The following is a 23439-nucleotide window of genomic DNA, read 5'->3' on the forward strand; positions in this document are numbered from 1 at the left end:
TTTTAGGTTGCTTTCGCTTCTGGGTCGTACGACTTCTTCCACTTGCTTATAAGAAGCTTACAATGTGATCTATCTTTTTTAAATCCGGTAGTAAACTAGGGTGCAAAAGGAGTTTATCTCCTTTGGGATACTGCTTTTAAAGGAGCGATATGATCAAGGGCAGTTACAATGGCCAGATCAGGGCACGCTGCCCCTGAGAGTTTGAGCGGAGTTGCCTGTTGTGCCTCCAAGAACAATGATTCCGAGACTTGCCTCTAAGGCCTGGAGATTTTCTGCACAGGGAGCTGCTGTTTCTAAGGGCAGATCTTGACAATCTTAAAAGGAACAAGTAAGGGATCTGACTATGTTAATTGAAGGATTGCATCCTTCTGAATATTCAAGGAATGCGAGAATATAAGGTCGAGTGTGTGACTGGCTTTATGAGTTGGCCCTATCACATGTTAAGTAATGTTGAATCCCTCTCAAGCAGAGAGGAAGTGTTTAGCCAGAGAGCAGCTAAGATCATCAATGTGAGGGTTGAAGTCACCAAGCAACAGGATTTTGAGCGGAAAATAGAAAGTTGACCTATCAAGTCTGTTAGCAGATTAAGTGATTCGGATGTACAGTTGGGGGGGTCTATAAACTAGCGAAGGAGAAGTTAAGGCTATTGCAAAAGAGAAGCCCTCAGTGGCTCCCATATTTTGGGGTTTAGAGATAGAGCACTGATCGGAGTCTCTACACTATCACCACTCCCGCCTTGTGTATCCATTCTGTCTATGTGCTTGTTCGGAAGCCAACCAGGATGGAAAGAGCTATCTGGGGCAGAGGAGTCTTAGTGCCAAGTTTCTGTCAGGAAAAAAAGATCACATTTATTTCCTGAAAGTAGTTTGCTAATTTCGAAGGAATGTTTGGAGAGCGACCGGCAATTGACTAGGGCAACTGAGAGCAAAGTTCCTTCCTGAATATTACTGAGACAGGAAGTCTCGGTCTGGGGTGCATTAAAATCAGTCACATGAGATCAAATCAACAAATCCAATCAGTAGAACCGGAGATATTGAATTTCAAAGTTTTAGGTAAGAATAGCGCTTAAAAGCATAAAGCGCCACTGGCAGTCAACTGGTTGTGCTAGTCACACGTTTAGGCAGTCCACAATAGTGTTCAGGCCAGATATAGGGACCAGGTTAGTCCTGCTAAAAAAGATACTTTCTCAAAGTCTGGTGCAAAAAGTTCAGTTTGTGGTGCAGGAGGCTGTGAGTAGCAGGGCGAGTGTCGCAGATGGTAATTCCTCATTCCTGTAGCACGAGTCCCCTTAGCACGAAGAGCAGGCCTGGCATCGCGGATGGTCTTCGCTGTAGCATGAAAATCCATTGAGGCGCTGCAGACCGTCCTAGTTGGAGATTCAAGTTGGCAGTCAACCCGGGCTGTAGCGTGAAGTGCAGATCTCACATTGGCAGTCTTGGCTCGAATGGGCCGTGTGTGGTTGCAAAGAGCCCAAAACTTCAGGATGTCTCCTTTTATGGTAGAAGTGTACTGTGATGGCAGTCGAGGGTCCAGACCTGGGTAAGCACCTCTTGGGGATCAGGCACTCACTCTAACAGAGGCCGGCTGGGATTAGGCAGGTCTAAACTGATCCAGTTGCAGTTGGTCAGCTGTGCAATTGCAGGGAGGCCTCTGTAGCTTGTTGTGTCCCTGTAGCTCAGAACTGGAGGTCAGCCACCTGACCCTCGGAGCCACTCGGGTTAGTCTGGGATGAAGGAAGCAGGTCCAGTCTTCCTTCTCAGAGAGCAGGGCAGGTCTCAAGTAGCAGGGCAGTCTTCTGTTAGACAAGGGCAGTCCTCTGGGGATCAAGGAATACCTCAAGCAGAAGGGCAGTCCTCTGGGGAACAAGGCCGTACTTCTTCTGTAGTCTACAGGTCAAGGGGTGTACTAATAAGTGGCTCAGGAGGTCCAATATGCATCCATGTGCCAGCCTTTTTGTGCAGGGGAACACCCTGCCATACCCACACTTCTGGTAAGTTCTTCCCTTACCCAGTCAAGGCTCCAAGGAGTCCGGGGTGACAAAAGACTGGTGTCAGGGTCCTTTGAAAAAGCTGGAGACAAGCCTTTTGTAGTCTAAGTGGGGCAGGGCACAGCTCCACCCCCAGCCATTTGGACCTAACCTCCTTTTGCGTCACTGTCTAGCAGGAATATACAAGCCCCTGAGCCCTTCACAGTCATGTGCCTCAGGATACTACCAGAAGGCACAAATGGGTAGGACTAGAAAATACCAACTTTCTAAAAGTGACATTTTCAGAATTTTGACCTAAAATTCCAACTTTATTATTAGAGATGAGTTTAAATTACAATTCATTTGAGTCCAAACAGCGTGTTCCTATCGGATCCCAATCTAAAGTTAGCACTTATTAAATGTACCAAGGTAGCCCGGTGTTAGTCAATAGGAGAGAAACAGTAATGAAAACGACCTTAGGAGTTTTTCACTACCAAGACAGGCAAAACGTAAACCCACATGTCCTACTTTTTAAATACAATACACTTATGGCCTAGCTTAGGGGTGACTTATATTCATTAACAAAGACGTTTTGGCCTGGCAAAAGGTTTACTTTGCCAGGTCAAGAATGGCAGTTTTAAAACTGCACTACAGACTGCAGTGGCAGGCCTGAGACAAGTTTTAAAAGGCTACTTGAGTGGTTGGCACAAAAAGTGCTTCTGTCCACTAGTAGCATTTAGCGTACAGGCCCTGGGAATAGGGAATACCACTTTATTAGGACTTACAATTAAGTTAAATGTGTCAAGTCAGTTTTACAATGTTTAAAGGACAGAGCACAAGCACTGAAGCACAGGTTAGCTTTGGTAAAGAGTCATAATGCCAACAAACTCAAATTCATCCACAGAAGGAAAAATATCTGGGGGGTGTCCCTGCAAAAAAAGCCAGGTCCAACATTTCTCATCTGCGTGCCAGTCTGAGACTCGTTAGCCCTTTGCTAATTGGAAGCCAGGAGGCTACACCCTGGCCCACAAGTGCTTCTATATTGAGAAAGCACCTTGATGCAGCACATCAGCTTTGTTGACAAAAGAGATTATTCTATCTTTGGAATATGGGCCGTCGGAGATTAGCCATGTGATCAGACAGTATTTTTTAATGTTTATCACTGCCAGGGACAGTAAAAAAGAAATAATGAACCCCATGGTGTAAGGGTCATTGGTCAAAAATAAACTGCCGCTTTGGGGGTTTGTTTCTGAAAAATGAAAAACTGTGTATAATTTGATCAGCATCCTCTTTGATGGAGCCATCCGTCAAACGTTTACAACATTGAGAGGAACCACAGTCACAACTTGTTAAGAGTTGTCCACAGAGCTGGTGAACTACTCTAGATTTGGCAGGCAGAGGTCTTTCTGGATGGCGGGGGCAGTATCACTGACCATCTTGATGGAGTCACCTCCTTCTTCAAAAGTCTAAATCAGACCCTAACTTCTTAAGTGTTAGCCTAGTAATTACTTCTACATTATACAATAAAAATGCAGTTCCTATCCTACTCAGAGAGTGGATAGGGAAACCCAGTGAATTTAATTCACTGTATATTGTAGACCAGCCTAGGCTCTATTATTCTTCACTGTTGTGAAAGTAGGGCACAGTTACCTAATGCATCCGCCCTTGAAGTATGCCAACTTTCTAGGTTTTCCACCAGAATGTCCTCTCTATAGTGTCATGCTACGACAATATTGTGGGCAAAATATTAAGGACCTAAATATGAACAAGGGAGGTATATACAGGTGAGTATAGGCTTACTTTACTGAACTACACATATGTGTACCTTGACTATATATGTATTCACTGAAAAAAACAAAGGTTACAGGGATGTTATAGTTTTGAAAATGAATTTTAAAAAACTTTGAAATTCACTATAAACCAAAGGTTACAGGGACGTTATACTTAGGAACAGATTTTACATACATAAAACCATAGAAATTCAGCAGTTATAGTTATCTCAAGAACTGTAACTCCAGCCCTAAGGTAACTATAATAGGGGTGGGCGGAATTTGCGTAATTGCGTTACGCAAATCTCCGCGAAACGGTAAAAAATCTCCACGAACACGCAGAAATTCCGCGAACACGCGGAATTGCTTGTTCGCGATGCTTTTTTCCTGTTTGCAATTGCTGTTTGCGTGCTCGAGGAGAATTATCTCGCGAACATGCAATTTGACAACGCGAACAAGCAAAAATTTCGCGAAATCGTGGAAAGCAGACTCTTGAGCAATTTCGCGTTCTCCGCGGAACGCGAAATTACGCAAATTACGCAAATTCCGCGAGCGGAACGGAATTTGCCGCCCAGGCCTAAACTATAACTCAAGCCCTCGCTATGCACAGTTTTCCTGTCAATAATTATATTGCAAATGTTGCAGAGATAACTTCAATAATGTCATAGAAAATGTCATGACTAAGTAATTAGCAGTGCATGGCAAGGGTGTGATTTTGGCCCCGGAGACCTCATCCCAGGGGCCCTCCACTATATTCACAAGGGAGGAGGGCATGCAGTCCCCTCCCCTGGGCCGATTTTGGCCCTGGAGACCCCATCCCCCGGGGCCCGGCCATACTGCAAATAGGTGTAGGGGGCACATAGCCCCCTTTCCCAGACCAATTTTGACCCCCGGGGCCCGACCAACAAATGGTGGGTGCCCTTATGCCCACACAGGGCACCCATTACACTATGGTTGGGGGCTGCAGGGGGAGCCCCAAGACCCCCCCAGCCGTCTCACCACAACTAGTGGTATCCGACATTGCTCCAGCTCGCAGAGAGCAGCTAAAAATGCCGCTCCCTGCGAACAGGAGCAATCTTTTCATCTGGCTTCCCTGCCCACATCAGTGAGGGCAGGGAAACAGAAGAAAAGTCTGCTCCCAGTGGGCTCGCACTTTTTTCATGCTCCTGCCCGCTGGGAGAAGACTTGGTGTTTGGTCCCGCATGGCAGGAGTTTTGAAATTGCTTCCCCCAAGTGGGAGAAAACATAAGTTTGTCTGCCTGCCCCAGTGCGGGCAGAGAACCACTATTTCCTGGGAATAGGCACCCTCAGACATAGCATATAAGCCGGTTCTGGGGAATGGAGTCCCAGGGCAAATAATGGCTCAGGAAGGGGGCTGCGTGCCCCCCCCCCATTGTTATTGCATCCTAGCCCCGTGGGATGGGGTCCCCCGAGGTGAAATCTGCCTGGACCCGGGGCCCAATTGGGTCCCAAAGGGGGGCCAGACACCCCCTAGTACTTTTTTAAAAGGCCTGGCCCCAGAGGATGGGGTTCGCAGGGCTAAATCAGGATTGGGAACGGGCCACGTGTGACCCGTCCCGCAAATATATATGTAATGTATTGTTTTATATGTAATGGATTGTCCCCCACGGCCCTAATCACCCGGAGGCGTAGAAAAAAACACAAGCGCTTGTTTTAAAAAAATAAAATAAAATAGCCACGAATCTGCGGATACTCCGCGAGTTCGCAGCAACATTTAAAAAAAACATTTTTGGCTACAGACTGTGTCCCTGTGTGGCCCCACCACCAGGCCTAAGGGGTCAGGGTAATCCTACCCTGCCGCCTTGTACATTTATTTGCCTTTTTTACTTGGGACTCAGCCGAATCCGAGTCTCAAGATGGCTGCCACCACATTCTCGTTGAAGTGATGGCAGACAATCATGGCATTGCTGTTAGCTCGTGGATCCTCTGTGGATTCACGTCTCTAGATATACATAAATCTTGTTTCTTTAATATCTCCAAAAGTACCAAACAGATTCACACTAAATTACAAAAAGCACTATTTCTGGACAATGATCAAGCTTTCTGCCAAATTTGATGCAATTCTGTTTAGTGGTTCGGCTGTAGTCCTGACCAAAATCCCTATGGGAAATTGCATGGGGAAAATGCGTTTTGTGACCACCCTCCTTTTTTTCGGCCCCCGCTTGATGATTCATCCCAATATTTTCCAGACAGCAGGAGAAGTTTACTGGCACACTAGTTTTTAACTTTTTGTGAAGAATTGTCGAACGGCGCCAAAGCTATTAGCACAACTTCCTACTGGTGACCTCCAGAAGGTAATATGTGTGTATGTGTGTGTGTATGTGTGTGTGTGTGTGTGTTTGTGTGTGTGTGTGTGTGTGTGTATATATATATATATATATATATATATATATATATATACAACCTTATTAATTCACTGAAAAAAACAAAGGTTTGAGGTATGTTATAGTTCGGCTCACATTTCACTCGTACAAAACCATAGAAATTCAGCAGTTATCGTTACCTGAGCTAACTATAACTTACACATTCACAGTGCACTGCTTATGACCTCACATATTACATCACTCATAACATGGTCAGTGACATCACTGACAAATCAAATGACATCCCTGATGTAATCCACACCCATACAGTCTCTCACACACCCACAGAACAATTCACATACCTATTCACATTCTCCTAGAAAGAAAATCCTATGAGTATCTTGGCCTCAAACAACATGGACCCTGAACGTAGGGCCATTTAGGTGAAATGACTGCATTAGAAGACAGAAGCTGCACATTCAAAGAAGAGACTTATGAAAATGAGTCAGAAGATGAAGTTTGCTATGTGACCACGAAAGGCATTTGAAGCAAAATAATGCATAGTGGTTACCACTGACTAATGGCCAGTATTTTGGTAGCATCTGTTAGAAGGCCTAGAAGGGCACACATCGTTACTTTGTGAGCAAATTAAGCTTTAAATTTAACATCAAGGCAGCAAAGTAAAACAAATGAACACACAAGGGATATTGTTGACTAGCACTGTGCATTTATGACATGCTAAGGCATGTGACCAGTGCACATTTTATAAGTAGGAAAAAAAAGCAAAAAACAGCTATTATTAAATAAAATGTTATGTGGTCAGCAAATTAAATACATTAAATAATGCATATTGGCTACATTTCATATCACACCTGCAGCTTATTTAATGCCCCATGGCCAAAACCTAATGGAAACACAAATTGAACAATAGAACTATGAGTAGCCCATCAAAGCAGTGCTAAACCATGACACGCACTCCAAAGCCAATGGCTGAATGGATTGATCCTAACCCCACTGTCTCTATAAAGCTCCTCTAGTCCTTTTTTGAAGAATTGGTTAGATGAGATCGTCAGGCAGCTAAAGCTGTCTTTAGCCAGACTTAGAAAAGAACTCAGGATTGAGAACCGGTTTTACCACAATCTTTCCATAAACAATGCACCGACATCAGCTCAGTTATGTCAACACAGATTGTAGCTGCTGCACTTGGAAGCGATAGTAGGTGAAAGATAAATATTTATTTAAGGAATTAAGCTCTCCACCCTTCAGCTCGAAGTTGGCTCCGTTTGACACGGCACTAACCTAGATACCTTAATTTTTGGCTTATTTGTCATGTATTTTGGAATACGCGTTTTTTTCTTGGTGCACGTGATAGATGTTGCCTGTTAGATTCCAGTGTGTTAATCTACTAGCATTGACCGATGCACGTTATTCTTGTCAGCTGACTCTGGCACCGAGAATGCTGGTGCTCCCCTTGCTTCTGTTGAGGGGTACGTTTGAAGATAGAGAGGGGCCGATACAAGGTATGGCAGGACTCTGAAGGGCCAGGCACTCATTTAAAGGAATTCAAATGTGCTGTGTTTGGAATATCCAACTCTTCCTTCAGTTCTGTAACGTGTACAGTACGATCAGATTTTACTCTGAAACGACGGCATGTTGGTTAGTGTTACTTGTAAGGCATTATGATTCACTGCAGCCCTTAGGTGAGGTTCTTATTTATACACATTTTCATAATGTTCACAATAATAAAAATCTGCCACATTTTGTTTAAAATGTATATTTTTTTATGCCATTTAAAAAAAAAATGTATTCAGCAGAGTACACATGGCACTTGTCTATACTTATGTTTTTTTAAGCTGAGTGCCTCAGTTCACGCCTGGAACTGCAGAAAGTAAACCGTGCCCAACACAGCATCGTTTACCTTCAGTTCTGGGCAGTGCCTTTGCCACCTCTGAGGCCAGAGGTCGCAAAGGCAGTGCCAGGGTTCACAAGGGGTCAGCTAGGGCGCTCGCTGCGACCCCTAAATAACGTCCATGAGAGTAACCTGAGAGATGATCAGACTGAGAACAGAAGCAATTGCGGCCCAAGACATTGGGGCTAGGATTAACGAGACATTGTTTCTTCTGTTTGTGAACTTGTGATGTAACTAAACCCTTGGCGTCTCTTAAAGTTTCATGATTGAAAAGGTAGGCAGTTCACTTTACCCAGACTGATTGCCAAAAGTCTATGAAGGTAAAGAAATCCAGCCAGAAGACCTATTTCAAGTCTTTGCAGACCACGTTTGCTTTGACAGTTTTATAGAATATGATTGATTTTGTCCACAAACGACGATATACAAAATTATGTGGCATAGAGTGTGGTCCTCTTTAGTTCTCGTTTGAGAGGGCGAGTGCCTTCCAACTTATTGTTAGCAATTTTTTAAACTACACATAGAACGGGCTTTTGCTCCGCCCGAGTAGCATTTCCCCTCACTTTATGATACTGGCTGTTTGGTGTACCATTCCACTTTCTTGTAATGCAATGCACAAGACACTATTTTACATCTCAAAAGTATGAAAGTATAAGGAATCATCACACATTCAAATCGTTACTACAAAGATGCATTACATACAGAACAAAATAGTATTTTTTCACTGCAGCAGGCTTCATTTTAATATTTTAGTCACTACTCAAATGCAGACAAAATATAAAAGTCGGTTCACACAGTTGGACCCTTACTGGAAGGTCAGTTTAGGTTCTTTTTCCTGATTTTTTTACTTTATGCTCCTCCACATCAGAGTCTTTGTGGGGCATATCATCAAGGACCGGCGATAATTATCGCTAAGCGCACTTAGCGCTAGGATAATTATCGCCGGCTAACGTGGATTTTTATCGCTGAGATAGCGTGTTATTAGCAACGCTTATCTCAAAAGCGATAAAATCCTAGCGCTAACTGCCAAACGTGAGATTATCGGTGGAAATCCAGTGATAATCTCAAAAAGTTTGGCTGGCGTTAGCTTGATGATAGGGCAAGACAAATTTAGCCATGATATCCACCTTCCGTAGGATATCATGGCTTAGTCAGTTTTGAAGCAGGCATAAGGAAAGTAGCGATAACAGGGGTTATCGCTACTTTTCTTGACGCTATGCTTCATAGCGTGGGGGTTGATGATAGGAGAAATGTCGCTTAGCGACATTTCTCCAGTCATTTCAGGGCAGGAACGCCCACTTTGCATCTCATTAGAGATGCAAAGCTGGGCATTCAGATTTCAGGCGCTAATGCAAGGTTTCACGAGATGGCGTGACCTTGCTGATTAGGCGATAAAATTATCGCCGCTTTTCGCCTGAAAACGGACGCAAAAGCGGCGATAATGTTTTATCGCCTCGTTGATGATATGTCCCTGTGTTCTTAACTAGCAAATTCATGACTAGTATGCCTATTAAGGGTATTCAGTATTTTTACTAGAAAACACAAGCCAAATAACAGTGGTCAATGTTTTTTAGGCAGGACAAATATAGTGAAAATGACTGAAACTACCTGTTCATGCCGAACTACACAGCAAGAGGGGAGGTGCCCAAGATAGCGGTACAATAAAGACATAAACATTCTGGAGGGGGGAAACTGGCAAAGCCAATAGATCCGGATGCATTTCCAGTCAGACCTGTTGCTTTTCAAATGGAAATGTACCACTAATGCAATAAACAATCACGTTGCCACTATCATGCGTAGGGTTCTAGTGTTTTATTAGGCTCTTTGCTTCAGATGTTACACCATTCTTTTGCCTACAGAACCGCAATAATAATTCCTAAAAATACTATCAGCAAGATAAATTTGATCGGGACCCTAGATGGCTATCTTTCAAAAAGAAGGTTTACTTTATATAGTTTCAGTAAGAAGACACATAAAAACCCAAAACGGAAACACTGGACATTTGTGGAATCCGAGGGATACACACAAGCTCTGCCACTAAGCACTGATAAATGTTCCCCTCCGGGTCGCAATGTTGAATGGGATCTTTGTCAGCTTTTCCTGGTCCTAGTAGCTGCCCTTAATCTTGGCACCAGTGAATGCCTGAGGTGCCCAGGCACAGTGAGGGCTCTGGGGCATACCTTCTCAAATCGAGAACCCTGTAGCCACTACCGCAGGGCTGAAAATCAAAAATGTCAAGTGCTCAAAGTCCCATAATATAAATAGTATATTAAACAGATCACATCAAATACTCATCACAATGCTGAAGACAACATTCATAGGCCTGCTTAGTCATAAATGTGTGTTTCAAATCTCTATCTAGTGATGTATCTACAATGATAAACAGCTCATCAGGAAAAATACAAAATATTTATCTTGAAAGGGTATTTGTACCTTAGGTAAGCTTTACTGAGTGACACTTCATAGCCTGTCTGCACCCTGAATTACAGTGTGACTAATCATGCAATTGGCTATTACGGTGATTCTCCATAAGTTTAATAATGAGTCACACAATGAGACACACACATTCTATTGTCTTATCAATGGAGTCAGCCAGTTAATATTCATACTGCAACTTGATATTACTCAAATATGTACATTTTAACTCACTAACTAAAAATTGAATCTAATTACAACTAACCATTATATATTGTATTTTTTCAAAGAATGCCTTGAGTTGACCACAGATAATCAATTATCGAGTACTGGAAAATAGCACTTGCCAATCAGTTCAGAATGCTGTAATGTAAGATCAGAAGCATATTGTCATTTGTATCTGCAAAAATGTGTTCTGTAAAATAAAATCAGAAAGAGACATAGAGCAAGGAAAGTATTCAGAAAAAATCTCACAACTGCCAAACGGGTTGTATTTAGTAAAACGAAAGACCAAATTTTAATTTCAATTATGAATACTTACAAAGTACATTCTCAAAGCCTCCCTCTATATTAAGCATAGTGACCGTCCAAGATGCCATATTGGACATCTGGATCTTAAATCCTACCAGTGCATTGTTTGAAAAGTACTGCATGTTCAATGATTGTCCTCCCAAACGTCAATTAAAAGAAAAAAACAAACTTAGGCTATGCAATCCCATCCCCCACCTAAGGTAACTGGATGTTGTCTTCTTTCAATTTGTGGACTGGAGATTCCTACCTGCCATGGAAATTGAAAAGAAACGTCTACTGGTTACCCACCTATTAGATGGATAGCCTTGATAATCAAATTAGCAACATACAAGCTTCCGCTACAAAACCCGAAAATACTTGAATGACTGTAACCTTGGCAAACGTGAGATTATATCAGTGTGAGGCAATAGATAAACACCCCCAAAAAATCTTATTGGTTTATCACTTTTGTGTCAAGTTGGAGTTACACATCGAAGACTATCAGTCTTTGGGGAATAGAGCCAATAATGTATCCTCTATTCTAGTGAGATCATGTCAGATACAACTCATTGCATCTGACATGATCATTGTTAGCTCACAATTTAACTCTTTGCGATACAAATGCGTAGGGTATTCTCGTTTATACTTATTCCACTTGCTATGTTAATTTCTGATAGATTCTAATTTATTAATCAAGTAGGTCTCCTGATCTCTTAAGTTTTTATTCTTGATTACCACTACATCTGTCTCCCAGCATAAGGATTATAACCATATATTTAATGTCCCTTAGCTGGTCCAGTGTGAGCCTGTCCTTTTCCCAGAGGTCTTAGAGTAGACTTGTGTCCTGTTTTTAAAGATTTGTCAGAAGGGCAAGCAGAGAGAAGGAAAAAACACCTTCATGTATGATATGAATGTCTGTTGAAATTGTTGAACAAGATAGAGAAAACAGTTCTGGTAGAAGTTGACGTGGTTATGAAATCAGTTATGAGTTTAAATTTGACAGAACTAACTAAAACAATTGATGACATTTTGGAAGACTGTAATCATATTTATGAGTGATTGGGCACCTAGGGCCCGATTCACAGAACTAACTTAAGACAAAATCCTAAACTTACTACCATTTTGGTATTCACAGAAGGCACTTACTCATTTTGGTATTCACAGAAGGCACTTACTCATTTCGGTATTCACAGAAGTTAGGAGTCCTAACTTCAGGACTCCTAAATGCCTTCTGTGAATACCGAAAGTCTTAAAATTAGGATTGTTCTCAGTTTAGTAGTAGTATAGTTAGGACTCCTAACTTTAGGACTCCTAAATGCCTTCTGTGAATACCGAAATTCTTAAAATTAGGATTTTTCTCAATTTAGTAGTAGTAAAGTTAGGACTCCTAACTTTAGGACTCCTAAATGCCTTCTGTGAATACCGAAAGTCTTAAAATTAGGATTTTTCTCAGTTTAGTAGTAGTATAGTTAGGACTCCTAACTTTAGGACTCCTAAATGCCTTCTGTGAATACCGAAAGTCTTAAAATTAGGATTTTTCTCAATTTAGTTGTAGTAAAGTTAGGACTCCTAACTTTAGGACTCCTAAATGCCTTCTGTGAATACCAAAAGCCTTAAAATTAGCATTTTGCTCAGTTTAGTAGTAGTAAAGTTAGGAGTCCTGACTATAGGACTCCTAAACTGAGAAAAATCCTAATTTTAAGACTTTCGGTATTCACAGAAGGCATTCAGGAGTCCTAAAGTTAGGACTCCTAACTTCTGTGAATACCGAAATGAGTAAGTGCATTCTGTGAATACCAAAATGAGTAAGTGCCTTCTGTGAATACGAAAATGGTAGTAAGTTTAGGATCTTGTCTTAAGTTAGTTCTGTGAATCGGGCCCCTAGATGTTATCTTCTGCAGTGAGATAAGTGTTTGGTTTGTAATCTGTTTAATATATCATTATTCGGGGATTTTGAACGTTTTGTATTTTAATTTGCAGCGATGAAGAAGCAGCTGCTTGGGCATGAAACTTGTGTTTGCTGCTCTTTTTGTTTGAAAATGTATGTTGCCTTGTACGTAACATAATAAATATTTCAACTTCCTTAACCTAAGGTTCTTCCACACCTTAATGTTCATTTATTTAACGTTGTTTATAATCGTTTATAAGTGGATACTTCAAAAATAATAGAAATGTTTCATGTGTTTTAAGGAAATTCTTTGAAGTCATGTGGGTTAATCACCTTCATCAGTATTAGTTGAAGAAATTGTATGCAGTCTGATACATTGTCTTCCATTGCATCAATGCGGAGGTCATTAAAAAAGTGATTTCACATTGTTTAACTTTACAAGACCCTCTTGGTTGCCAGTTATAAGTGGAAATTAGGTCAAATTTGAGTGAACCCCCACAAACCTTTCATCTAAGATGGATGTTGGATCATGAGGATGGGCTTCCATCTTAGATAAGGGGATTACCTACAGATTCAAGTGTGGTTAGTTCTCCATGCAATGATTCAGGTAGTGCTGCACATGGCAAAGAACTATGGATGCCGCATGCAAAGGGGTACGCCTCACAGACTTGTAGTGGACATTTAAAATAAACAATCGGGAGGAACTACTTTTAACAAATGCAAAATGTAAGTATGCTTATGTAAATAACTGCAGAGTCAACTCACCCAAAGAAACCAATAACTAAAATGGGCTGATCAGGAGCCCAGCGCTTATGTTATGTAGACGTAAGATCTTCAGACAGCTAAAGTTGTCCGTAACTAAACTGAAATATTGGACCTTCTTATAAATACAAAATTAAGATAAACAATCAAAACATATTCACATAATAAAAGTTGGGAATTTTCATTGCGTTTTCACGTGTTACTTCTATTTAGCCAGCATATTCAGTCAAGACCACTCTGTGTAGTTTGTGTCATTCAAAAAACCTAGGTGGATATTCTCAAGAACGTGTGATAACCATCTTAAAAGTTACTTAACACAACTTTCAACATCACAGTCTATTGCGGGAAATTTACGCCGTGATAACCAAGTATTCACAACACGGCTGTACCATGTGATACTACCCAGATAACGCATCAAATGACCGCGATAAAATCAATGCCACGCCGCAAAAATGCAAAACACGAATGCAAAAAAAGTTACGATGAGGCCAAGCGCGATACAAAAAGCAGCGAAAACCAGCAACAGGCCCGCAATTCACACGCGTCTGGTGGGACAATGCACCATAAAAGCAGACCAAACAAACAGTGAGGTGACAACGTACGAGCACAACCCCACAGCTGTGACGCAGAACAAATGACCATTGTCCAAATCAGATAGGCAGTCCCCCACAAACAGCCACAGTGTACATTGACATTCATTCATTATGTAACCTGCGCCAATGCGAAACAAACATGGAACACACTGTGAAACCGCATCTCCTCTTCACATTGCAGAGGGACAAACAACACCCCCTGCACACCGACGTGCCATGTCCATGACCAAAAAATAATGAAAGCATGGATCAATGTAGGGGCAGTGACTCCCCCCACGCACATGTCGCCCATGTCACAGGATTTGAGTCACAGGGTGCATCCCTGCATCATGGTGGCACATATCAGAGTCCAAAAGAAGCCCTCTTGTCACTTGTAGGCCACATATGACAGCTAAAATTGAATGAATTGGGACACATGTGAAACGCCGAAGAGTGGGATGCCGTAACAACTGTGACACACAGAACTGGCCGTTCCAATACGTGACACCCCAAACTGCCTCACTGCACAGAAGGGACACACCCACCATCCATTAACAAATTTCTAAATTGTCAGCACAACATGTCGCACCCACACTTGTCTGAGTGAAGTGCCTGTACAGATGAGTGACATGCACGCAGGGAATCTTTTTCGGAATGCATTTATTAGCACATGCCGTGCCTGTGGTCAGTCAACGTACTGTGCCATTACTGCTAAGGACCCTCACAATGTGACATCAACCAGAGAAGAAATTGTCAATGATGTAGTCCCTACGGGCAATTCCTGCTGCGGCTGTAGTGGGGTGTGGTCCACCTGCCTCATCTTCATCATCATCGTCCGGTGCATCTGGCACTCGTATCCATGGGGCTCTGCTGCGTACACATATGTTGTGCAACACACAACATGCAACGATCATCTTGCACACGAGGCCAGGGCTGTACAGGAGCTTTCCACCAGTGACGTCTAGGTACCTGAAACATGACTTCAACATGCCAAATGTGCGCTCCACGATGCCCCAGGTGCGTTTGTAAGCCAAATTGTACTGCCTCTGGGGCTGTGTGTTCGGGGCTCGGAGGGGTGTCATCATCCAAGCGCAGAGTATGTGGCCCCGAATGCACAGCGGCCGGCACAGGCACACCGCTACGGGACGGTGACTTGCGGTGCACTGAGGTAGTGCCACGCAAGCTGAGCGTGTACTTGTAGATGTCCAAGGGGAATTTCGTGGAGGGTTGCGGAGGACAGTGGAAGGTGTCCTTCCAGGGCATGATACAGAGGGCAGAAGCAAACAGAAACAGGCAGATGGCGGAGTTGAATGTTACAGACCCCACTTTTCCACCCTGTCCGTATCAGCTACATGTAGATGAAGACAGCCTCCAGCCCATGGGCTCAGACGCCACCGACGTCCAAACAGAGATTGCCCATGGATTTCAGGGCACACACTCAGTGGCTCCAGAGCTGGAAGGGGATGCACTCTGCGATGAGGCCTGTACAATGACATGGACTCTGCTCTGTAGAGAGCAATACTCAGTTCAAATTGTGTGACCTACTCTGTCGCAGTGTGTGCCGGAGGCAGCGGTCAACAGGGAACCACAGCAACATGTGGTAGGCATGCGCTGCACAGTCAGTGACACCAGTGCAGTTGTTGGTAGTGTCCCATCACCTACGGATAGGTGAGCCTTTTCTTCTCCGGACTGAAGCGCATCTTCCTCTTACTCCTCTCCTTGCGTATTGTGACATGAACACTGCCATGAAGAAATCAAGACTCAGTTCCAAAAGTGCGACCTAGTTGGCCGCAGTGTCGGCCGGAGGCAGCGGTCAGCGCGGGCCAACCGCTGTCTAGCCATCTCATCCTGGATCTCTCACACACGACGTTGAATGGCATTTGTATTACATTTGTGGGTGACATAGGTAGTGGCACCAGAGCTGAGCGGTTGTGCAGCCGGCAAGGAGGCCGTGTCCTGCCTGTGACGGACTGCATTGGATTGGTGTGAGGCCTGCAGGACCACAGTGCAGGCCGAAGGCCGGAGTCAGCAAGGGCCCACAGACACGGTTGGTGGGAGTCCAATGCACAGACTTGGTGGCACCACATCGGAGGGAGTATAGTGACATGAACTCAGCCTTAAATCATGTACTCTGCCACGGAGTAATCAAGACTCCGTTCCAAATGTGTGTCCTACTTGTCCGCTTTGTATGCCGGTGGAGTATGTTAACGGGAAAGGAGTTCCGCGGGCCTGTGTTGCAGTGGCCGTGATGGTCCGAAGAGTATGCCAAGGTCGTGGGCCTCAGGCTTGGAGCTTGCACCGGCACGTGGTGGGCCCTCTTTGACACATGCCGGTGTCTGCAGGTGAGCAGTGATACCTGTATGCGCAGGGGCGGCCATGACGGCGTCGGGGACCAGCGGCCCGGGTTCGTGGCGGGGTGAGAGGCGCCACCCTGGCAGGGATGTTGGGCATTCCGCAAGAGGACCACGCCCAGAGCTACGTGCTTTTTATTCACACCCCTATGCTGGCCTGGCTTACGCCGGGCCAGCCCACTCCTCTCACGATTACAGGGGGGGACGTAACAAGCTACATTTCCTTGTCCTCACCCTCTGGCTGGGGTGACATGGTTGCGTCCACTGTCCGCTACACCAAACACCAACGGTGTATGTCGACATGGATATGTGTGTGGTCTGCATACTGCAGTCTGTCCAATACATCCATGCTACACTTGGTATTGTGTGCAGTCTCATTCATCGGTCACATCGCCTCCTTCACACATGCCTGGTTCCTTCCTCTTCCCACATTCTGCTGATGTGAGGCTGAGGTGCCATGCCGTTGATGGCTCAAGTACATGGCTAGGCCAGGTTCCCACGGTTAGTTGTGTCTGGTGGGTGGGCATGTTGTTTGGCATGTTGTATGTGGGTTTGTAACGTGTTCTTTACCAGAGTTGTGAGTTGTATGATTGTGGAGTTGAGGTGTGTGATGTGCTCATTTGGTACTTACCAACGAGCACTGCATTTCTGTAGGTGCCATCCTGGAAGTACCAGTTGATGATGGACTGTCGGAAGATGTATGAATCATGCACACTGCCTGGGTAGTTGGCGACGACATTGGTGAAGAGTCCCTGGTGTTCCACTATTGCCTGCACATTGATGGACTGCGTGGGCTTTCTGTTGCAGTAATTGTGTGCAGTGTTGGCAGGGGGCACAAGTAGGACATGTGTGCAGTCAATTGCCCCCAAGACGGCCGGGAATCCAGCTATGGCATAGAGGCCTTGCTTAGTCTCCAGCTGTTCCTGCGCAGTGTGGGGGAAGTATAGGTACTGGGGTAGCAAGCTGATGATGGCATCCAAGACAGGTGTGAGGAACTTTGATAGGGCCGGCTGTGAGACTCCTCCGACTTTGGTGGTTGCTGGTTGGAATGTCCCAGAGGCCAACAGGTGCAGCACAGCCAGCAGCTTTGTCTGCGGAGGGATGTTGGTTGTCCGCTGTGTTGGTACAGTCAGCCTGTGGGAAATGATGTTCAGGATGCGGAGGATGGTTGTCCTTTTGAGCCTGTAGTGGGCAATGACATACTCTGGTGTCATGTCTGTGAGGCTGGTGCATTTCCTGAAGGTCCGCGGTCTGTGTCTGCGCTGCCTCTGAGGAGGTACTGCTGCTAACATGCTAGTTTGCATGTTTTGTGGACTTATCGCCGATGTAGCTGGTCGTTGAGAATGTTGCGATGTGGTGTTGACATGGCTACTCTGCATCCCATTAGCGATAGTTGCGGGGGTCATCTGTGGCGATGTTTTTTGCGGCTGCTATCGCAGGTAAACTGATGTTATGGGCTGTTAATACCAGTTTGTGAATGGGGCGATATATTTATCGCCAGTTTGGCTGCGATAAAGTGCCGTTAACTCAGCGATAGTTCCTTGAGAATATGCCCCCTAGTCTTTGAGGTTGCGAAACACATATTGTAGGTTTACTAAGAACAAGGAGAGGCTTGCATCCTGCCCATTGCTTACGACTGGGTGTCTTTACTATCACTCTCATTTGTCTGCTTCTTCTTCAGTGGCTTGCCTTGTCCACTTTATGTCTGTCTCCCTCCTCCGTCATTCCAATTTACTTTTGTCCTTCCACTGCTCACTTTGAAGTAATTACTTACTCTGCAAGAGTTCTTGTGTTTCCAGCTGTCTCCCTAGTGGACCTCTCTTCACCCCACCACCGTGCTCCAAGTTCCTCTCTCTAGCCCATGTGCTTGTCCTCTTGCCCTCCTTCGTGATGTGCTCGCCCTAGTGTGCTTCTCGCCCTGCATTACTTTTTCATGTGTCACCATTCTAGCTCCACATTGCTCTCTCTGTCTCTCTCTCCCATTTGCTTTTTTACCCCCGTTCTACATTGCCCTTATTTGCCCATTTACTTTTCTCTACCCCCACTCCCTCTGTTGCTTCCCCCCTCCTGTACCCCTTCATGTTGCTCCCCCACCTCACCTCTATTTTGTATCCCAGACATCCCTCTGTTGCTTCTGCCCCTCCCCTGGCACCCTTTGTTGCTTTCTCCCCTCGTGTTTACTTTTGCTCCCTCCCAACCTGCTTTAAAAAATGCTTTCACATGTTTTTTTCTATTTATTTACCGATCGAACTCAGATTGGTAAAGAAAACGAAAAAAGGCACCTGTGTCATTTTGTAGATGCTCACGTGTGGGTGACCATGTCATAAGCTTTCTTCTTTTTCCTTTTTAACCATGCTGCTCAGCATCGGGGATGCTGTACAGCATGGCTGAAAAAAATTGGCACAGCCAATAGGTACCAAAGGATAGACCTGTCTTCTTTTTCAGTGCTTGTTTACGTGTATCAAGGATAGGATCTAGAAAAATATATCATAGGCTACATAATTTTCCATTCAGATATACTCGTCAAATGTAAACAAAACAGTGCAGTATGGATAAAATAATCGACATCTCTTCACCCATTGCTGCTTTCTTTAATATTTATTGACTGATGAAAACAGTAAAGTTATCGCCCTGTCCTCTGTCAATCTAAATGTGTTTAGTACAACTACAATTATTTTAGCCTTGCACAGTAAACAAAGCTACCTTTCTCGTTTACTCCACACTATAAACCCCCTTCCCCCCCAACCCTGTTTAGGCTCTAACACCAAGAACCGAAATTCTCTTAAAACAGGTTAGTTTAGCGCATTGGTACTCGCAAACATTTTCCCAGGCGCATAAAGATTTGGTCTGTGATATGACTGAGGCCTGCATTGATGCCAACAGGATGATGGCCAGAGGTTGAGCGAGAATGGCGGTAAATCGGGTGTAGGAGAAGCAAAGCGTATACATCTAGTGGCTGAATTGCACCATGTGAAACCAGAAAAACTGGCATTAATCCCAGCTTCCCTGCTTAATTACATTGTGTGATTTTAGACAATTATGTTATTTCACCTTCCCTCCTTTTTTTCAATATCTTATATAAGAGGGCCTCGAAATACATGACTTTGGGATGTGGAATGTACAAAACCTGCTCCTGCATTTTATTTAATAAACTGTAATGTTGTTCAGGTATATAGGAATCCAGGACTCTCAAAGAGTGCGCATAACAACTGACTTGCCTCTTAGTTCACTATTGGCTTTGTTACGGTGGGGAGTAGAATGAATGTTTCTAAATTCATGTTTGAAAACTATCACTTAAAAAAAATACTTCTCAATGCATTGATAACCTGATGTACTACGATGAAACGGTTCTGCAAGTTAATGAAATACACTTTTTGAATTCTGAAGAGTGTTTATCATATTTTTACACTTTTGCTGCTTTCTTTCTTTATCTTCAATTAACCTTTAAACAAATGCTTGCCTGTTTATTTAACATCTTTTTGCTGTTAGTGCTGAGTCGAGTAAACAGCAAGCTAGTGCAGCTGTTGACTAGGGTGGCGCATGTGAGCTGTGCGGCCCCCGGGCCGTACTTTGAGCATCACTGGTTTGGAGTGAATCGCCTACATTGGATATGACCTGAACAAGGTTTAGCACTTTACGTTGTGGGTAAATGGAGGCTATGAATAGACATGAAAATCCTGAATTGTAGCCTTAAATTATATTTTATAAATAAATCTTGCAGGGGTGTGCGGGGTTGTGGCATGGTATGGTCTCATCAATACTTTTGACAAGAAATAAACAGTTTCCACCTTATATCTTTCACCAGTTTCCCCATGCACACTATTTGTTTTCATGTTCAACAATCCTGTTTTCTTTTTTCTTTTTTTAGACGATCTCAGTTTTTGAAGAACGTGCCCACATCCTTTACATGTCCCTGGAAAAACTGAAATATATTGATGACCCTGAAGTGTTCTTGCGACGATCAGTCCTTATAAACAACTTGATGAAGCGGATCCATGGAGAAATTATCATGCAGAATAACTGGTGCTTTTCCGCTTGTGCTCTTGGTGGGGCCACTGCACCGGAGTGGCTGGTGGCTCAGGACTGCCCATACAAGAAGCGCCTTCGGACTGCGAAGGAAGAGTGTAATAGTTTGCATACTTGTTGCTTCTACCAGGACGGTGTCAAGCACCACTTGAATGTGCCATTTGCTCCTAGTTCAAGCGGCGCTAGCATTCCTGCCGCCACCTCGTCCAGCTCGCCATCTTTACCAAGCTGCTCCCACCAAGTGGATTATGGCATGAGAGAAGTCAATGCTTACCAAAACAACGACCAGATGCCCCCTGACGAGGTCTTTGTTCCCAAGGCCAGATCTCACCGTGGCCTGGAGAAGACCAAGTCAAGCGATGACAGCACCATGAGCACCACAGATGGAGATGGAATTCTTATAAACTCTCAGCCCACGATCGGGGACCCGGCGCCTGAATGCAAAAGCAAATTGTACGATTATCTTACCGCTGGAGGTATTGAAAAGCGCACTGCAAATGAATCTTGGAAAAAGTCATTGCGGAAAAGGGACTCACTTCCAGGAAATAAACTGTGCTGCAGCAAAGGAAGTAAAATATGAGGCTGTACTTGGAGATAGTTTTGAAGCATGCCCTGCATGGTCAATTAGCTATCACAGATCCGGGGGACTAAATTACTTATATAGTTTTGTTGATTCAATACTATCACACAAACCACATGATTCATTGTTGAAGAACAGACTGCGCTGACGCTCTGCCAAGCCTGTCGAAGCAAACTGCGTGGAAGCAAATGACTACACCCAGAAAAACGGGGTTACCAACAGCCTACCTTCTTAGTCATCTGCATTGCCTCTCAAAATGCAGATACAGCTTCCAGCAGGATTGAGCAAACTCCTTAAGTAATTTTATGGAGTCTTGTGCAAGGGCCCACATCATGTGATGTGTGTTATGTAATAAGATAAACGAAAACAAACACAGCTTTCTGAGCTGTTTAAAAAAACAGAGTGTACATAGTATGGTTTGCGCTTACAGAAGCTTGCCAGGTTCCAAAACAAAGATGAGTTAATCACAGTTTGTTATCATGACTTTTGCTTCCTTATTCTCATCTTTAATTGTGAGTGCCCTGCAGCTGTGTCCGGTAACTCTCCCCACCTCGAGGTACACGCACATGGGCATCTGTAACTCTTGCGAGGCACAGTTACCTGATGGGGTGTATGGGATGTGTGAGATCCCCTTAGATATGAGGAACTGCCAAGGGTATTCTGGTCTGATTGCCCTGCTTACTCATGCTTTTAGCCGCTGCAGGAGCTTCGTGAAAGACAACATACATGCCTACTTACCATAAATCTCGTTATTCTAGCGGAGCAGGTATTTTTTATATCTGGCCCCACCGGAATTAAGTGGCTACTTGTAGTGAGGGTATAAATGCAAAACACAGTCTTATCAAAAGTGAGCATTAATTAGTACAAGTCAAGAAGTATGGATTGTCTTCACAAACTCATCATACACATAAAAAAGGCAAACATTGTAGGCAAAGTGTATCATCCAAAGACTGAAAACTGATCCCAGTGGGTCCTGTTCGAGATCAAAGTGCTCTTTCTGAGCTGTGTGCTACATATCACTGCTGATCCATTTTCAAATTATTTGATGTACACAGCGTCAAAATACAGAGTGTGAGTTATTTAGCTGCTCTGACCTAATTGCTTGGTAGAGTCAAGTGTGTGCAGGCTGGTGGCTAAGGAGAATGTATACAGATGTAAAGCGCTCGCTTTCGTAGCACCTTATATGATTCATTAAATATTCACTTATTTTCATCCATTCAAAATCAGTGCTTTTTTTTATAGATATCAGAAGGATGATTCCACCTTACCAGGATTTGAAGTGAGGGCATGATTTAAGTGTTGGCAGATAGGATACTCCATCATAACAGCAATGGAGTTCCCTTCCGACAACATGATGGTTCGCCCGCCTGATTTAGAACTGGTCGGACCATAGGTGTGAAGGACATTCAAGACTATCCCGTCCCTGCCATGGTCCAACCTTTCCAATGGGCCGACAGAGTAAGGGCAGTCGGAGGTGTGGCTATATTTTTGCCATCTAATTTAGATGAGTGGACATAGCTGATTTTCAATGCCTGTCACTGCCAGGAAAAACCTGGAGGTAAGAGGGATTCAAAAGTGCTAGTGCCACCTGCGCTATGAGAGTAAACTCCCATGGCAAGGTAAACATTGTCTTTTTTTATTTTCAAAAAGAAAATCCTGCTTTGGGATTTTCCTTCTGAAAATGAAAAAAACATAAATTTGTCGTTCCGCTCTGTCATGTTGACGGAGCCTTCCGTCAAACTTACAATGCATTGACAGAAGTCGCCGCGACGGTGGTTCCTGCCAGTGATAGAAATGTCCCCTCAGACAGTGGACATTTCTAAATTTGGCAGGCAGCACCTCATTAGTAATTCACTCTGTCGCCTTGGCAGGAAATCGGACCACCTGCCAATACATAAAGCAGGCCCATAGTTTCACATTCACCTAGTTCCTAAAATATTGGTGTTGGAATTTCCAAATCAGGTTGTTATCCTAGTGTGCCCACGTGACCTTGTACCAGTCCCTTTTTAATCTTTTGCTTGAGCTCCATTAGTGGAAGATGAAAGCGGTCAGCCTAATGGAGCCACCCTGTGCTATTCAGCCTCGTTGTTACATTTGATAAGGAGTCAAAACCTGTGAAACATATTCTTGAATTAATTGCTGAGTTCCGAAATGGTGTCAAATTGATTCCCATGTGTGGTTAAATGTCATTGTTTTTGTTTAAGAACAACTGAGGTAAATCACTCTACTAAATAAAATATTCAGCCTTTACACAGCTGTCAGAAGGGAGGTAGATGTAGTAATGAAGGGGCGTGGGTGGATAGGAGAAGGTCTGATGTTCGATACTATGGTTCAAACTTGCATCTAACTTTAAAAGGGAGAAGGCAGAGC

General features: G+C 43.9%; 1 protein-coding gene across 3 annotated transcripts in view; it reads left to right on the forward strand.

Moving 5' to 3' along the window:
• The window catches only part of SERTAD4 (SERTA domain containing 4), a 64072-nt gene extending 41791 nt beyond the window's left edge, over window positions 1–22281 (forward strand). For all 3 annotated transcript variants that reach the window (XM_085612837.1, XM_085612839.1, XM_085612838.1), the window contains exon 4: window positions 20332–22281. In XM_085612837.1, coding sequence (XP_085468963.1) covers window positions 20332–21069 — 738 coding nt within the window. In that variant the 3' untranslated portion in view covers window positions 21070–22281. The remainder of the gene's footprint in view (window positions 1–20331) is intronic.
• Window positions 22282–23439: the final 1158 nt, after the last annotated feature.

This window comes from Triturus cristatus, chromosome 6, assembly GCF_964204655.1.
Source record: "Triturus cristatus chromosome 6, aTriCri1.1, whole genome shotgun sequence".
Lineage (NCBI taxonomy): Eukaryota > Metazoa > Chordata > Amphibia > Caudata > Salamandridae > Triturus > Triturus cristatus.